This window comes from Schistocerca piceifrons, chromosome 8, assembly GCF_021461385.2.
Source record: "Schistocerca piceifrons isolate TAMUIC-IGC-003096 chromosome 8, iqSchPice1.1, whole genome shotgun sequence".
Classification (NCBI taxonomy): Eukaryota; Metazoa; Arthropoda; class Insecta; order Orthoptera; family Acrididae; genus Schistocerca; species Schistocerca piceifrons.
The window spans coordinates 483,825,605-483,843,615 of NC_060145.1; the positions used below are offsets into that span (position 1 = coordinate 483,825,605).

The following is an 18,011-nucleotide window of genomic DNA, read 5'->3' on the forward strand; positions in this document are numbered from 1 at the left end:
AGTGAGAAAGGAAAATGAGGACTGCAACAGCTTGAAGACAGGTATCCTGGAAGATGGGTTGACTATGAACGTCATCCTGGATGAGCAGCATGACTCCTCCAAGAGGTGGGATGGCCTCCTCGGAGGGAACAGCAAAGTGGACCAGGATCAATGCAAGAGGTCAAAGCAGTCGTGAGGGCACAATTTTGTTTCCTGGAGGTAGAGAACAAGCAGACACTGCACTTTTAAGAGCAGCCATCATTCCTCTTTGTTGGATCGAGGGCCGCGAACATTCTTTAGGAGGAGAGTCGTGATGCGGAAAGCGCAGGAGGGAAAAATGAAGGGGTGTTACCTCAGCACCTGCCAAGTACCAGCCTTCGATGACTTGCTGCTACAGGGCAGAAAAGCTGGAGGAGTCTGCTCCATAAGATCTACAGAAGCATCGGCATTCTCCTCTTGTTGGTCTACAGAGTTCAGGGCAGAAAAATGGTTGACAGATGTGCACCAGCAAGATGGAGGTTGATCGAGCGAGTGTATCACGTGGCAATACTACTGAATAGGATCTCCAAATTGGTGAAGGGGAAGACTGTTTGCCTTTGTTTGACTTCTTGTAACCTTTCCGGTTGGCAGAGAAAGACTCAGATGTGAGTTGGCTGGAGGCATGTAGAAACTTAGCGGGAGTATTCATTCTGTCCTTTTCGCCCTGCCAGTTGTGTAGCAGGTGACTTTGCCCCATGAGGCAAAAGCTTGGTGGCTTGATGCACAGTTGGAGGAGAAAAAGGGGCTGCTACTATCACACTGGACAATTTTACAACAGTGGTGCTGAATTTGAGGTCTGCTTGGCCATGTCCTTCATGAAGCAAGATGTAGCAAGGACAGTACTGTAAGTGCCAGATGCTAGAATGCAGGGTTTGCAACTAGCGAACTACTTGTAAGTGACCGGGTAACGTGCTTTTTCCTGGACAGCCCACTCATCGAGATGCACGGAACAATCTCAAGCGGAGGTGGCATGATCGCCATTGCAGTTGATACAGTGGGGAGAAGGAAGTGGACAATCGCCCTCACGAACATACCTGCCACAGGTTACAAATTTGGCCGCGCGTCGACAGGACATTCAAATGTGGCTGAAATGATGCCACTGGTAGCAGCGCATCAGGTTCAAAATGTAGGGTCAGACTGTAATAACTTCTTAACCTGGTTTTTTCTTGGACAGAGGTACCACTCTATGAAAACTGAGAAAATGAGTGCGTGTGGGCACTAAGGGTGCATCTACGTTTCTCATCACCTGATGGACTGCAATGACCCCTGGTCAAAGAGGTACATTTGGATTTCTGCTTCGGTCAGACCATCGTGCAGCAAAGTGTAAATAACACCACAGGAAGAATTCAGCATTCAATGGGCCTTCAGACGAGCAGGATAGCCATGGAGAAGTACAGCGCCTGGCAGTTTTTGTATTTTAGAATCAGAAGTAGTCTCCAAAAGCAAAGGGCCATTGAGTAAACGAGAGCAGTATTTCATAGGGTCAGCAATTGCATCAACACCTTTCTGAATAATAAACAGACTTAGTAGCAAAGGGCAGACCATCTTCAGTACATGAAACCACAAGGAACTATGGTGCAGCTGAGACGGCCTTTGAATCGGGAGCTTCATTCCATTTACATTTGGAGGACGTTGACTGGGAAGATGATTGGTTCATTGTGAGAAACTCTCCCACGATTCCCAGTGTCTCCGATGGTGTGCGCCTTCCAACTGGGGGCCCCTTCAGAGGGGTCTCACCCACCTTAGGTGATTGTGCATACCACCCGAACACCTGACAGAGGACCAATCGGCAATTTCAAAAGGTAACAACTCAGGCAATCACCCCTCCCTGGGCCTGGCCTGTACCAGGTTGTACGCGCAAATCCGACCTATCGACCCAGAACTGGGAATTACGCATCACCCAGTCACCTGTTATGCTTTTGACACATGGGCTTCCCTTCTGGAGCGCACAGGGAGGAGGAGGAGGAGGGGGGGGGGGAGGAAGAAGAAGATGAGGAGGACGAGGAACCTCAAACACCGAAGCAGAGGAAGGATAGGAGAAAGTGAATGAAGAAAGAAAAAGGGAACGAAAAACAGTGGAGAGGCTGTTCTGATGTCAGCTACTGAAAATGCAGAACACATTCCCAAAAACATCCCCAACACGTTCCCCAAGGGAGGAGAAAAGGAATAGCAAGAGAATACACATGCACCATGGAAGGGAAAAAATGCTGCAAAGGATGGGGCCCGTGATAGCCACACACAAACCCACCAAAGTGTTCTTGGGCCTTTTGTGGGGGGTTGTGTAACCATCTGTGCTGTCCTTTTTTGTATGTGTTTAAAGCATCTGATCAGTCCTGTTTGTTAAATGTCCCACACAATTGAGTAATACTCTAACATGGGACACACTGATAGAAATTTTCTTCATAGAATAATCATATTTTCCCAGTGTCCCACCAAAGAACCAAGGTCTGTCAACTGTCTTAGCTATGAATGAGCCTACGGGATTACTCCATTTCAAATCCACACAAATTGCTACACCCAGGTATTGTGAATCACTGTTATTGTAGTTAGAGAATACAATTTTCTTCACTACATTTAAATCAGATCACCTAACTTTGCACCTCTTAAATCTTATCAGGAGCCAACTGAGTATTTGTTCATCTTTTTAGGGACCACTTTACTGCAACTAACTGAGACTGCAATTAAAATTTTCTATTCAGTGTTCTCCTTTAAAAGCACATTTTGAAAGCTTCCATTTTCTTCTATTCTGTACAGCTTATCATCCACATTTCACTTCCATGAAACAACACTCCATACAAATACCCTTCGAAAAACCTTCTTAATAAATTTGTGTATTCAATGTTACCATAGTCTCTTGTTTCAAAAATTCATCTCCTTGTTGCTAACCAACATTTTAAATCTTTTTCACTTTTGCTGTCATCAGTTATTCTCGCGGCCACACAGCAAAAATTGTCAATTACTTTCAGTACCATGTTTATATTCTCCCTTAACCTCTTCAGATTGGCAATAAACCTGACAATAATTGTTTTGGTTGTGTACTTCACTGATCCACGAGCAAGAGGAACAGTAAGCATCCTTCAAACTCTTACTACTACAGCAACTAAGTGTTATTAAATAGAGCATTTGTTCTGATGAACAAAGCAACAACTTTGTTGATGGATCCCTCCTAGCATTTGTCAGGAAAGATTTAACGTGGGCTGATCAAAGTATGAATACGGCGCCATATACATTTCATAGCTATTCCCTACACAAAAAAATTTTGTTCACATGATGGCAATGATATGCAGCACTCAATAAAAGAGAATTTGTTTCATGAACATTTAAGTAAAACCGAGTTTGTCACGGCCATTAAAAACCACAGTTATCTAATATTGCTCGTCTAGTGCCGAAGTACAAACGCTGACGAACTTTATATTACCAACAAAGGTTAAATAATCATTTTTACTCTCTTCAAAATCTCAACTGTATTACGGGCAACCCATAAATTTAATAATCTGTGCAATGACGTATTTATATCACTTCTGATCATTTAAAGAACAGTATCCTCTGCTTAACTTCGGGCTTCTTGAGAGTTGTTAACATATGGGCAATGACAATACGTTTCAGTATATAACACTGAGAACCATACATTTGCAGCATTATTGTCTACCTGTAAGATTATTGTCATTCATAGTGAGCGCGCCGGTTGTAATATAATTTTTCGTCATTCGAAAGCGTTGACATCTATTATATTAGCTCTTATCTTAAATGGTACGCTTACCAAAGCAGCAACATTTGAATACAACTGTTGATCAAACAGGAGTTTCAGCTGATCAAATAAGGACGTCATTTTATTTAACAGTTCAAAAACACAACCGATTTCCAGTACACGCTAGCTTTATGTTGACAGCTGATCGTCTTCCTGTGCAACAGTAAACACTGGCGCCTCAGATATAATAATACGAGTAGTCAAAGTGTATAATTATGTACTATCTCTGCGAGTGTACCGAAGGCTACAGTAGCGGCGCTATAATTTACTGTTAAAACCAGCTAAATCTCATCTGGCTATAAGAAGATGTAGCGCTATATTTACTTTATTGAAATCTATGTATTGTAATCTTGTCTGGAACAATTTTGTGCCCTCTTGCATACGATTTAATTCTTGAGAATTAATTTTAAATCGTCCTTCAAATTATACTTATGAGTAATGATTTATACGTGTTCGGTTTTGTACTTTATGATTGAAGTATTTATAAAAGTCAGAACATAACAGCGGAGGTACTCATACGAGTTCTCTTTTTTTTTTGTTTTTGTACAATTGGAACTAACAGAATCAAATTTAATTTCTCGGAACAATGTTTCCTTTGCAGCCCTAAATCAGATAACGACATTTTAAATCCTGTGCGCCACATCAGTTCTGCGTGACAAAGTTATTGGTACTTCAGCCACTCAAATTTTGCTTGTGGGTACTTAGACTGAGCAATCATGGCCGCGGCGTTAGCCAAAGTGAGAAGTTTATCCTCTCTTAAAGGGACGCAAATAACGCCGCTTACATCAAGGTAACACAGCTAAATTGCGCCAAGTGAGCGTGCTCACAGAATTTTATATACAATACAGAGCACATCTGTATCCAGTTCAATTGTTACTTGTTTGTAAATATAATCTCGCAGACCTCCGTACAGGAACAAGGTCAAAGGTATTTGAGTCTTCGGCTACTGCTGATAATTGTCTGAATTGACAGGCTTATATCAACGAGCGGAACACATCAGGACAGCAATGAAAGTTGGTTCAGCAAATTACTGGTACGAAAAATCGAACCAACAAAAGAATCTCATTCGAGGTTATTGTCAGATAAGGAAGTTATTTATGAACTCCAGACGCATAACATGAGGCCAGATTCCGTTGACAGCTATCTAAAAAACTAGTAAGTATAGGGCCTATAATTTCATGCACACAATACGTTTAATTTGACAAACATGTATGATCATTAAATATTTATTTCAGCAAGGAAAATGTTGATTTAATACAGTCAAGAAATTTGTCCTGTGAATTAGTAGGCAGTTGGACAGTTACTGTAGGTGATTTGGATCAAGCTTTACATCTTTGGCGATACACTGGTGGATTTACAAGTATAGACAAAGCCAGGAAAGAACTGTTACAAGATCCGGTATGTATGATATTATTAGTGTTTGTGTACCTTTAAAAGTCAGTTTCCAGTGTAACATTACTAACTTTGTTATTTCAGGAATTTGTGCGGCTGCAGAAGGAAAGAGGGAAGATGCTACGATCACGGCACTTGCAATACGTCCTGGCATTTAGTTACTGGCCACCAGTCCGTCCACGAAATGGGCCAAATCTTTATGAGATTAGAAGTTACAGACTGAAGCCAGGTACCATGATTGAGTGGGGAAACAACTGGGCCAGAGCAATAAATTATCGCAGGAACAATGATGAGCCCTTTGCAGGCTTTTTCTCACAGATTGGAAGACTGTACAATGTACATCATTTTTGGTGTATGTATTCATTTGCTACATATGTATACATAGTATGCTACATTTATTTATTTGTCCTTGTGCCATTTGGCACATTATAGGGCATGAAAGGTACATTGTGGGAATTATATAAACATAAAACATTAACAAAGTAGGATAGGACTTGTTGAAGACATGACAGAAAGTTTGAAGACACGACAGAAAGTGGAAGACGCCCTTATCAAAGAAACCATTCCAGAATTCACCTTAGCAGCTAGGGGAAACTATGAACACTGAAGTCAGGCTGACTGGTTGGCGTATAGACTATGCTTAAGAGTTAGTTCATGATCGGTATTGCATTCTCTATTTACTTTGATAAATATGTACCTTCATCTTTAAGTACTGAGTTTTGTTTACAGCATTACTACTTGTCATACATATTTACAAAGAACACTGCTGTTTGCAATGTAGCTAAGATAAATTTTCAATCCCTCAACCTAGATATGCAGATATTTTTAATTTTCTTTTGAAGTGATAGAGATTCCCTATTTACTGTTTAGTTGAATGGCAGCTTGTTGAATAAGAGTACATTACTCTTCTAAACAGGCAAAGTTGTTGTTGAGCCTCGTATTGTGACTGTATATCACAATTCAGTTTAAACTGATTTCTATCATGAGGGAAAAAAATAAGCAGTGAGTTTAAGAATTCAAAGGTAAAGACGTATGCAAGATGTGTAGGCATCTACTTTATGCACTAATCTACTATCGCTTCCGATCAACACACTCACACACTCACTATTCACTTTAGGTACACTGCCCTAGGACATAATTCCATAAAACAGGGAGCGAAAATTGCAGAATAAGCCAGTACTTTCGTCTTTAGGACAACACAGTTAAAAAGAAGCTTCTAAGTGCATAACACACTGTACTGAGCTTCTTGATTAAGTTGTCTGTGCTTTGACTCCATTTTTACTTGTCCAACTGGATCCCAAGGAATTTTATGCAGTGTTTTTCATTTAGTCAATGACATTAACATCTGCTTTGATGCAAAGAGCTAATTATTGTTGGTTTGAAATTGCTAAATATGTCTGTGTGAGATTGTTTCACTGTTAGGTGTGAACCACCTGTAGATTTCTTTGGCTGCCATTTGAGTCTTGATTAGTATGATTTTGTCATCAGCAAATACAATTTTTAAACTGACATTACATGCTCCGAGGATCATTTTACATATTGGATCATAATGATGTGTGCGGGGGAGGGGGGGGGGGGGGGGAAGGAGGAGGAGGAGGAGATATAAAAATGTGAGTTAGTAATTCCTACTTGCCACCTTTTACACTTTAGCCATAGAAATTCTTCAGCGAAATAGGAGTTGTCAAGGAGAAACTGTGTCAGTTTGTTTTCAATTTTTTTTTTTTTTTTTTTTTTTCTGTCTGTCAGACTTTTGTATCACTTGGTAAATGATCGATAATTTTTGTTTCAGCGTTGTGCACTCCTTTTTGAGCTAAAGACAACCTTAGTTTGGAGTAACAAATGTAATGTTTCCTTCTGGTATTGTAATTATGTACATCATTGTTCCTTTTGAACTGTAGTGCATTATTTACAACAAATTTCATGAGGGATTAAATATACTGCGAAGCAGTAGTCAGAATGCCCCGTTCCTTAAATAAATGTCTACAAAATTATTGCAGGTGAGCAGTATATATTATTCTTACAGCACATTTTTGCACAGTGCAATGAAGACTTACTTTCTTAAAATGGTTTTCCCCTGAACATTGTTCCGTATGAAATTATTGAATGAAAATATGCAAAATATGTCAACTCACTGGTTTCTCCCTACTCCCCCCTCCCCCCCCCCCCCCCCAGATTTGCAATGATTCTGACTGCAAATATGGTTTAAGTAAGTTTTCTTAGGAGTTTCAAATATTTTTCATCAATATGGACACCTAAGAATTTTGAAGTTCCCACCCTATTTATTATTTCCTCACCTTGTGTCACACTTATAATTGGTTAAGTACTCCTAGACATGCAGAAATGAATATGTTTCATCATCAGGATTTCCTTCCAGCGAGCTGGATAGGAACATTGTGAACAATATACTTCCATTGGTTTCTGTCCTGGTATAGCTTTCTCCTCTCCACTATGTCCCATATTACTTCTCTCCTCTTGATCTTCCTTAACCTGATCTGTCCATCTCTTTCTAGGCCACCTAATTGGTCTTCTTCCTGGTACCTCCATCTCCAGGTACTGGCATGGATTTCGAATCGGGTGCATTCGCTTCACGTGACCAAATCACTTCAATCTCAAAGCACGTGTTCTCTCCTCTGTAGTCAATGTCACCTGCAGGTCTCTCCGTATATAATTATCTCTGACTCTCCTAGTTTTTTGTAGAGTTTACCTAAGGAACTGCATTTTACATGCTTGTATTTGACTCTTATTTATGACATCGGCCTCTAGACCAGGGGTCTCCAAACTACGGCCGGCGGGCCGAGTCTGGCCCGCGAGGGCCAGCAAACCGGCCCGCCTTAGCTGGCCGGCCATCCCCGGTATCCGGCCCGCCAAATATTTGAGGTGGTACCCATACTGCCAACAATTGAGTTTCTAGGCCTATCGGGACCAATACACTGTGACATTGTCGGACATAATCACGCAACAGAACTATCAAATATATGCTCTGGCTCTGCTACTCGCTACAAGACTACATAACTAAACTTATTGTTGTGCCGCTTGAAATAACAATGCGTTGACATTCTCTACCTCTTCGTCTTGCAGTAATAGTGTTGCTAACAATGATTTTGAGATTTCGTTAACTTTGCAGGACGCTTTTGTGAAGAATGTGTAGTGACATACTTTTTTGTCGGTGAAATTCGCCAAAATAAAATACGCTAGAATTTCGGTCAGGTACGTCCACCAATCAAAATTGTGTCATTAAATAAAAATCGTAGTTCGTTTCAGTGTTAGCTATTCCCAGAACCTTAGATTTTTGCGATTTCATCTTTCCTTCAGCCTTACATTACGGTGATCATGGAGTGCTAGGGTGCTTTAATCTCACTAGGTAGATCATGGCCCTTTTGACTTTGTGGAGGAGTCAGTGTGGCCCGCAGACTGAGAAGTTTGGAGACCCCTGCTCCAGACTATACATCATGATTGGCAGGAGATAAGTTTTGTACATGGTCTGTTTGGCTCTTTGAGGGACTTCCTTGTCCCAGATTAGATTTCGTACTTGGTGGAAGAAGCTAGATCCTTTTGTTATTCTGTTTAAGACTTCTAGTTTGGAACTTCCATCGCGTGGTATGATGCTACCCAGATAATTGAAGTTTTTCACACATTCAGCCTTCTCAGGATGCAACAGGGTGTGGGTGTCCTGCTCATCTTCATTGCCACTGTCTTGTTCCTACTCACAGTTAACTTGAATTTTTTAATTTTTGTGTTCCAGTAATCTAGTCTCCTCCGAACATCCATTTCTGTCTCTCCCCAAATGGCAATGTCATCAGCAAAAACAAAATCTTTGAGATCTTCATTTTCTTCTTCCTTGATTTCTTTAATGATTGTGTCCATAAGTGTAATGAAGAGTAAAGGGGAGAGTGAACTGCCATGCTGAACACCTCTGTCTTAAACCATTTTGTTCTTCCACCTCCTACTTGTACACTGCTCTCACAACCATTGTACAGCATCTGGACTTTTTTAATTAATGAATCAGGAACATTGTTTTCTCAAGCATTCCCATATTTTATCCCTTGGTACACTGTCATATGCTTTTTTCTAAATCCACGAATACTACTATAAAGTCCTTTCCTTTTTCCCAATATTTCTTCATTAACTGACGGAGGGAGAAAATGAGATCTATTGTTCCCCTATTACTTCTGAACCCATGCTGTTGTTCCTCTAATTGGTGTTCTGGAATTTTCCGCAATCTTTTTTCTATGACCTCCATTATCTTAAGGCAGTGTGATAACAGTGAGATTCCTCGGTAGTTGGTGCATTTCTTTCTACGACCTTTCTTGAACAATGGTATTATAATTCCTTTTTTCCGTTCATCCAGCACTTTGTTTTCTTTCCATACCACCCCCAGCACACGATGTAACCATTGTATTCCATGGATTCCTGCAGCTTTAACCACGTCCACTGCCAACTCGTCTATTCCAGCTGCCTTCCCACTTTTAATCTGTTTCAGGGAAATCTCTGTTTCTATCAAAGAGATTGGATCCTGCTCTTCCTCTGATTCAATGACTTTGGTGTCACTTTCTTGTGCACCTTCCCCATTCAGTAATATTTCAAAATAATTCTTAATCTCTTCTCTGATACCTTCCATCTCCCTGATAATATCCCCATCCTCTGTTTCAATCACTTTTATGTCTTCTCTATCAGATCTTCTACTTTTCAATAACCCATATAGCAGTTTTTGGTTCCCTTTGCTATCCTGCTCTAGTTTCTGGGCGAATACTTCCCAAATCTCCTACTTTTCTTCTTTCGCGATTCACTTTGCTTGGAGTTTCTTTTGTGGTATTCCTTCTCCAGTGTTGTCACCTTGTCTTCATCTTTTGGTACGAGCCCCTGGTTCTGATTTCTTTTTTTCAAACTCCATGTCTTCCTTTGCCATATTACATTTTTTAATTGCATCTTTTACTCTATCATTCCACCAACTGGTTTCTTTGTTTTTCACTTTACCGTTTGTTTTGCCTCATATGTGCACGGCACTGAATATGTTGTCATTTTAAAATTTAGGATGAGACCATTCGCAGACAAACAGTTAATAATGCTTTTAAGAACTTTCTTTACCATTTCTTCTGATTCTGTATGCATGCTTAGATTGATTACATCATTGTCATTTGCAAAAAGAACTAATTCTGTTTATTGTATATTAGACTGAAGATTGTTTACTTATATGTGGAACAATGGTGGACCTAAGAATAGCCTTGGGGAACCCTATACATGATTTCTTCCAGTCTGAATTATGTACCCATACTACAGTACCTTGGTTGAATTACCAAGCACAGCTTTCTACATTCTTTTGCATGTATATGGCATTATACTTTGGCTAACTATACCATCAATTCCATAAAACTTCAATTTATTGGGAAGAATATTTTTATTCACAAAGTCAGATGCCTTACATAAGTAACATAAATAAAATACCAACCAGTACTATTTTATTTTTAATGCATGTAAAATCTGGTGGTTGAATATGTAAATGACAGTCTCCTTAGACAATTCCTTCTGAAACCCGAACTGTGTTTTTTCTGAGGATATTACTGTTGCTAATATGAGCCACTGTTCTAGAATATGTCACCTTCACAAATATTTTGGAAAATGACAGCAGTGAAAGAGGATGCTAGTTATTGACATCTCTAACACCTTTCTCAGAGGGTTTTCACAATGGCGTACTTCAGTCTCTCTGTAAAAATGGTTTGAGTTAGTGATGCATTACATATTTCAGCTAAGACTTCTCTTATTATATGGGAACAATCTGTAGTACTCTATTGCAAACACCATCAAAAGATAACCCTTTATTTTCTTAATTTCAGGAGGAGAGGTTGTTGGTACCTTCATATGATTAAATTTTAGGTTCACCCCCCCACCCTTCCCCCAACATACTGCTGGGATTTTTATCTTGAACTGTTTGTCCCTATGCTTTCTACTATATTTAAGAAATGATTTTTAGTACATTTGACACTTGTGACTCATCATATATAGCCCTTCCCTTCAGTTCATTGGTGATGTTATGTTATTCCATGGCTTGTTATCCTGTCACATACACCACACTATACATTACCCCCTGCGGGTTCGGTGGTAAGAATAGGCCCGCGATATTCCAGCGTGTCGTAAGAGGTGACTAAAAGGAGTCTCAAAAGTTTCGGCCCTTATGTGATGGTCTCCTCTTGGGTTTGACCACCATATTTCAAAATTATTCCGAAGAGCGAGCCAATTGGGGAAGGGCGCCTTACTTGGTGCATTGTGTCCATCGTGCATTGAGACCTTTAGCCAGCTTATTTGTCTTTGCACCCGCTCACTCTCCATCTCTTGGGCGAGGATACAGTCCTGGGTGTGATTTCCGCCACGCACTCAGCAGTGTCTCTTTCTGCGCTGACGACGACCATGGACCACTTGCCACCTAATATCCAGCACGGTAGCCAGTCCGTTGTGGTGGGGCCGCCATGTAACTTGTTGGTTGTAGCCCATGGATCACATGGATCGTTCTATTGATGCTTGCACCATTGACTCCCCACATATGCCAAGGAGTATGCCTATCTCCCTGGGGCATTGGGATTCCTAGCAAAGGCCATACTGCCAGGTGGCCCTTGCTGTGGTGCCGGTGGGGAGGGTCTTTGGTCATAGTAGGTGGCATCAGGATGGATGACACGCAATGAAGCATGGCACATCTTCTCTTGCTGGTGGCCAATCACCAGCAGTCTCTAAGCATTCAAGGGCTCACTTTAATGCAAACGTGTATGACCCCAAATTGTTCTCCTCCCTGGCCACACCATGGGAGGAACGAAAGGCTATGTATGACAGCGAGATGTATTTGCCCTGATATCTAGTCGGTATGAGAGGTGATGGGGAATCCTTTGTGTCCATGAAGCCTCAGTTCTTCCTAGAGCATTTAGAGGACAAGTTTGGGAAGGTGGAGGGGTTGCCAAAATGCAGTCCGGGTCAGTCGATAAAAACAGCATCCTCTGCCCAGTCACGGGCATTACTCACTTGTAAGAAGCTGGGGGATGTTTCTGTTACTATCACGCCCCACAAAGCTTAAATATGGTCCAGGGCATTATCTTCCACAGGGATCTTTTACAGTCCAATGGCGAGCTGCACGTCAACTTAGTGACGAGGTGTCCATTTCATCCATCGCGTCCACCGGGGTCCGAGGGATCATCAGGTTGCCACCGGTGCCTTCATCTTGGCTTTCGAGGGTGACACATTACCCGAGAAGGTGAAGATTATGGTCTACCACTGTGATGTCAAGCCATATATACCTCCCCAGATGCGGTGCTTCAAGTGTTGGAAGTTTGGCCATATGTCTTCCCACTGTGCTTCCAGCCTCATATGTTGCGATTGTGGTCATCCATCCCATCCCGATACTCTGTGCGCCTCACCTCCCATCTGTGTCAACTGCAGAGAGCACCATCCCCCTAGCTCGCCGGACTGTAAGATTCTACAGAAGGAACGAAAAATAATGGAATACAAGACCCTGGACCGACTGACCTACACTGAAGCTAAACGGAAATTTGAATGGCTTCATTCCGTGTGCATGACGTCATCTTATGCCGCCACTGTCACTTCTGTTACAGCTCCATCTGTTGCACCACATACAGTCAGCTCTCAGAGCCAAAGGACCACACCTTCCCCCTTGATGGTGGGGGGCACTTCCCTCCCTGTTGCTCCCGCACCACCTACCTTGGGAGCAGCATCCCCCCATACCATCGGAGACACCAGTCCCCACTTCTAAGCTGGAGAAGCGTAAGTCTTCCTCGGCTTCTCTCGCTAGGAAGGGTCACTCCCTTCCCAGGTTCCTACCAGCGGCAAACCAGACACCCGCTGAAGAAGCCCCAGGTAGCTGGTTGTGGGGGGGGTCGCGGTCCTCTTCAATCAAGGAAACCCTCCCAGCAAGGGCAACCAAAGGAACAGCGTGAGAAATTGAAATCAAAGACCCCTAAGGCCAAGGAAATTGCGATGGCACCCTCTGCACCACTACCTACGAGCTCTGCGTCTGAGGATGCGGTGGAGATTCTGGCGTCCGCTGAGGACCTAGATCTTGCCGGTCCCTCAGACATGATGCATGTCGCTCTCATTGGTACTCAGCCAGTGGCAGCAGGTGACCTAGCGATGTAATCTGCCTCCTCAGTCCCTTCACGCCTTTCTTGGCCATGGACAATGTCATCCTCCAGTGGAACTGCATCGGTTTTTTCCACCATCTTCCTGATCTCCGACAACTTCTCAGACTTCACCGTTTCCTCAGCCGTGCTCTTCAGGAAACTTGGTTTCCGGCAATGCGAACCCCCCACCCTCCGTGGCTATCGGGGATGTTATAAGAACCGGGCAGCTTATGAGAGAGTATCTGGTGGCATCTGCATCTACGTCATCGGGGATGTTATAAGAACCGGGCAGCTTATGAGAGAGTATCTGGTGGCATCTGCATCTACGTCCTTCACTCTCTTTACAGCAAGTTTGTCCCTCTACAAACAACTTTAGAGGCTATTGCTGTTCAGGTGTGGACGCCTCAGGCTGTTGCTGTCTGCAGTCTCTATTTTCCACTGGATGATAATGTCCCGCATCATGTCCTGGCTGCACTGATAGCCCAATTGCCGCCACCTTTTCTGTTCCTGGGCGACTTCAACGCCCATAATCCTCTGTGGGGTGGATCAGTGGCAACAGGCCGAGGCAGCATCATTGAGCAAGCATTGGCACAGCTCGACCTTTCTCTTTTAAATACTGGTGCCGTCACACATTTCAGTGTAGCACGTGGCACTTACTCAGCCATCGACCTTTCACTGTGCAGCCCTAGCCTATTTCCATCTGTCCAATGGAGTGTGTATGACGACTTGTGCGGTAGTGACCACTTTCCGATCTTTCTGTCACTACCACAGCATCACTCTTCTGGGCGCCCCTGCTGATGGGCTATGAATAAGGCTGACTGGGACTTGTTCACCTCCGTTGCCACTATTGAGCCTCTTTCCAATGATGCCATTGATGCGGTGGTTCGCTTGGTCACCACCGGCACCATTACTGCCGCAGAAGCTGCCATTCCCTGTTCTTCTGGGCCCCTGAGCGGAGGGCTGTGCCTTGGTGGTCGCCCGAGATCGCAGAGGTGATTATAGATCACAGGCGGGCACTCCAGCGTCCCAAACGGCATCCCTCATTGGCACACTTCATTGCCTGTGAACAGCTCCGTGTGCGAGCCCACCACCTCATTTGCCAATGCATGTAGGAGTGCTGGGAAAGGTATGTCTCCAACAGTGGCCTCCGTACCTCTCCATCACAGGTTTGGGTCAAGATTAGGCAACTCTATGGCTATCGGACCCCCGTCAGCGTACCTGCGCTTTCACTGAATGGAGCAGTCTGTACTGACTCCGACACAATTGCAAACCACTTAGCGGAGCAGTTTGCTCAGAGTTCCGCTTATGCGAATTAGTCACTGCCCTTCCGCTCCCTGTAAGAGTAGTTGGAGTGTCGGAGCCTTTCATTTCACACGTGCCATCCTGAATCGTACAATGCTCCATTCAGTGAATGGGAATTCCAAAGTGACCTAGCCACTTGCCCTGATATGGCTCCCGGTCCAGATCGCATCCACTGTCAGATGCTCAAACACCTCTCGGTGGACTGCCAGTGACACCTCCTAGAACTTTTCAACTGTATCTGGGTTGAGGGTGAGTTCCTGTCGCAATGGCGGGAAAGCATCATACTCCCCGTGTTGAAACCTGGCAAGAACCCACTGAAGGTGGACAGCTACTGTCCCATTAACCTCACCAACATTCTTTGCAAGTTGCTCGAATGCATGGTGAGCCGGAGGTTGAGTTCGCTACTTGATTCTTGGGGCCTTCTGGCTCCGTGTCAGGGTGGGTTCCATAAGGACCCCCCTGCCACCGATAATCCGGTGTGCCTGGAGTTTCCCATCCGTATGGCCTTTGCCCACCGTCAGCATTGGTCGCCATCTTTTTTGACATGCGGAAGGCATACAGTACGACATGGGGACATCACATCCTCTCTACGCTGTATGGTTGGGGTCTTCGGGGTCCGCTCCTGATTTTCATATAAAATTTTCTGTCGCTTCGTTCCTTCCGCGTGCTTGTTGCGACCTCCCATAGTTCCTCTCAAGTTTAGGAGAATGGGGTGCCGCAAGGATCTGTCTTAAGTGTCTGTCTCTTTTTAATTGCAATTAATGGGCTCGCTGCGGTGGTGGAAATGCCTGTCTCAGCTTCCTTGTGTGCTGACGACTTCTGCCTATACTTTAGCTCCACTGGTATTGCAGCTGCTGAACAGCAGCTGCAGGGCGCTATCTGCAAGGCGCAGTCCTGGGCTGTAGCCTATGGCTTCCAGTTTTCAGCTGACAAGACCTGCGTTATGCATTTCTGCCGGCAACGCACTGTTCACCCTGATCCACGGCTTTATCTTGACGGCAAACCTCTTGCTGTGGTTTTTGGGATTGGTTTTTGATACCCGGTTGACTTGGTTCCCTCATATTCGGCAGCTTAAACAGACGAGCTGGTGGCATCTTAACGCTCTTTGTTGCTTGAGTCACATCAGCTGGGATGCCGATCGGTCTACCCTTCTATGGGTGTACCAGGCGTTAATTGAATCCTGTCTGGATTATGGGAGCCTGGCTTACAGTTCGGCATCCCCTTCCGCATTGAAGTTGCTTGACCCCATCCTTCACAGGCGGATCCAACTCACCACTGGAGCTTTCCGGACAAGCCCTTTCAACAGCATACTTGTGGAGGCAGTTGTCCCTCCATTGCGGTTCCGGCGCCAATGATTACTGGCTGCTTATGCTACACACATTTGTAGCTTGTCCAGGCATCCCAGTTATCATCTCCTGTTCCCTCAGTCAGTCGTCCATCTTCTGGAATGGCTGTCCTGGTCAGGGTGTACGATCCCGGTTCGCGTCAGAGCTCTTCTCTCTGGGTTTGAGGTTTTCGCTCTTCCACCTCTTTTCCAGGCCCCTCTGCGTATACCCCCGTGGCGTGTGCCCCGCCCATGCCTTCGGCTTGATTTGGCACAGGCTCTAAGGACTCAGTCCCTCCTGAGGCCCCGTCGCCGCTTTCTTTCAATCCTTGCCGCATTTCAAGGCTCTGACGTCTGTACTGATGGTTCGATGGTTGCTGGTCATGTTGGTTATGCTCTTACTCTAGGGGATCATTATGAACAACTTTAATTGCCGGCTAGCTGCAGTGTTTTCACTGCCGAGCTGGTCGCCATCTCTCGTGCCCTAGAGTACATCCGCTCCTGCTCAGGTGAGTCCTTTGTTGTCTGTAGTGACTTCCTGAGCGATTTACGAGCTATCGACCAGTGTTTCCCTCACCCTCGTCTGGTGATGGCTGTCCAGGAGTCCCTTCATACTGTTGCCCATTGCAGCCGCTCTGTGGTCTTTGTGTGGACCCCGGGTCATGTATGCATCCTGGGAAATGAACATGTTGACACGCTGGCCAAACAGGCTGTCAGTGCACCAGCCTTGGAGATTGGCCTTTCGTAGAGTGACCTCAGGTCAGTTTTGCGGCAGAGGGTACTTCACACCTGGGGTGAAGAATGGCACACCCGTCCTTCATCCAACAAACTTTAGGCCATCAAGGAGGCTACTGGTGTGTAGCGCTCCTCCTTGTGAGTCTCTCACAAGGACTCTGTTGTCCTCTGCTGGCTGCACATTGGCCACACCTGGATAACACACAGCTATTTATTGCACCGCGAGGACCCACCTTTATGTCGCTGTGTGTCAGCTTTGATGGTGGTCCACATCTTATTAGACTGCCCTCTTTTAACTCCGCTCCGGCAGACATTTGGGCTTCCTGATGCGCATCCTGCACTTTTATTAGATGACGTTGCGATGGCAGATTTAGTTTTGAGTTTTATTCGTGCAGGGGGTTTTTATCGCTTGATCTTAATGTTTGTCCTTTTTCTTTTGTGTTGAGTCTGGTCTTTGGCCTACTATTTTAGACTGGGGTTTAGTACGTTTCTTGGTGGTTGGCTTTTCCTTTGGTTTTTTTTTTGTCGGCCAACCACTGTCCCACTCGGTGTGATTTTAATTCCTTTTTTTCTGGTCTCTGTCTGTGTCTTTCTTGTCCTGTGTCATCTCTTGGCTCTTGTAGTCTGGTCCCTTCAATCCCACAAACCAACCAACCAACACTACACATTGTACTACATTCCATGTGGCCTTAAGGTTGTTGTCTAAGAATTACTGATTCGCGATATGTGGATGTTCCTTGCTTTTTAATATTCTTTCGTAGTAAATTTGCGTAGTTTTGGTAGTGTTCAACCAGTACAGGATTCCTACTTGTTCTTGCTATAAGATGCATTTCTCTCTTCCGCCGATGTGACATGCCTTCATTTTTTTTTCTCCTCCTCCTCCTCCTCTTTCCTTGTCATGACTCTTCTCCACTGGAACATTCGCGGCCTTAGATCCAACAAAGAGGACTTATGGCTGCTCTTAGAATCGCCCCCCCCCCCTCTCCCTTCCAAGAACGGCATGCTGCTCATCCGGGATGACATTCGTAGTCAACATATCTTAACATATCTCCCTGACAGCCCCACTCCAAGCTATTGCAGTCTGCATTTTCCTTCCTCACTTGACCTTTTCCCTTTGTACCATTGGCATTCCTCCATCCTTAGATGTTGCCAGGGCAGACTTCCTCCAGCTTATTGGGCAGTTCCCTCACCTGCGTCTGCTGCTCAGTGACTTTAATGTTCACCATCCCCTTTGTGGTTCTCCCAGAACCTGTCAGATAGGTTCCCTTTTGACTGACCTTCTCAGTCAATTTAACCTCATCTGCGTTAAAACACCGGAGCACACATTCCTTTCAAACTCCACGCACTTTTATTCCCATTTGGACCTATCCTTCTG

General features: G+C 44.2%; 2 protein-coding genes across 2 annotated transcripts in view; one reads left to right on the forward strand and one right to left on the reverse strand.

Moving 5' to 3' along the window:
- Positions 1-3,934, reverse strand: part of LOC124711572 (anaphase-promoting complex subunit 7) — a 149,274-nt gene extending 145,340 nt beyond the window's left edge. Inside the window, exon 1 of the mRNA XM_047241715.1 lies at positions 3,779-3,934. Coding sequence (XP_047097671.1) covers positions 3,779-3,847 — 69 coding nt within the window. The 5' untranslated portion in view covers positions 3,848-3,934. The remainder of the gene's footprint in view (positions 1-3,778) is intronic.
- Positions 3,935-4,383: 449 nt separating this feature from the next.
- LOC124711446 (protein NipSnap) overlaps positions 4,384-18,011 on the forward strand; it is a 23,306-nt gene continuing 9,678 nt past the window's right edge. Inside the window, exons 1-4 of the mRNA XM_047241526.1 lie at positions 4,384-4,556; positions 4,739-4,921; positions 5,002-5,164; positions 5,243-5,510. Of these exons, the coding sequence (XP_047097482.1) occupies positions 4,483-4,556; positions 4,739-4,921; positions 5,002-5,164; positions 5,243-5,510 (688 nt within the window). The 5' untranslated portion in view covers positions 4,384-4,482. The remainder of the gene's footprint in view (positions 4,557-4,738; positions 4,922-5,001; positions 5,165-5,242; positions 5,511-18,011) is intronic.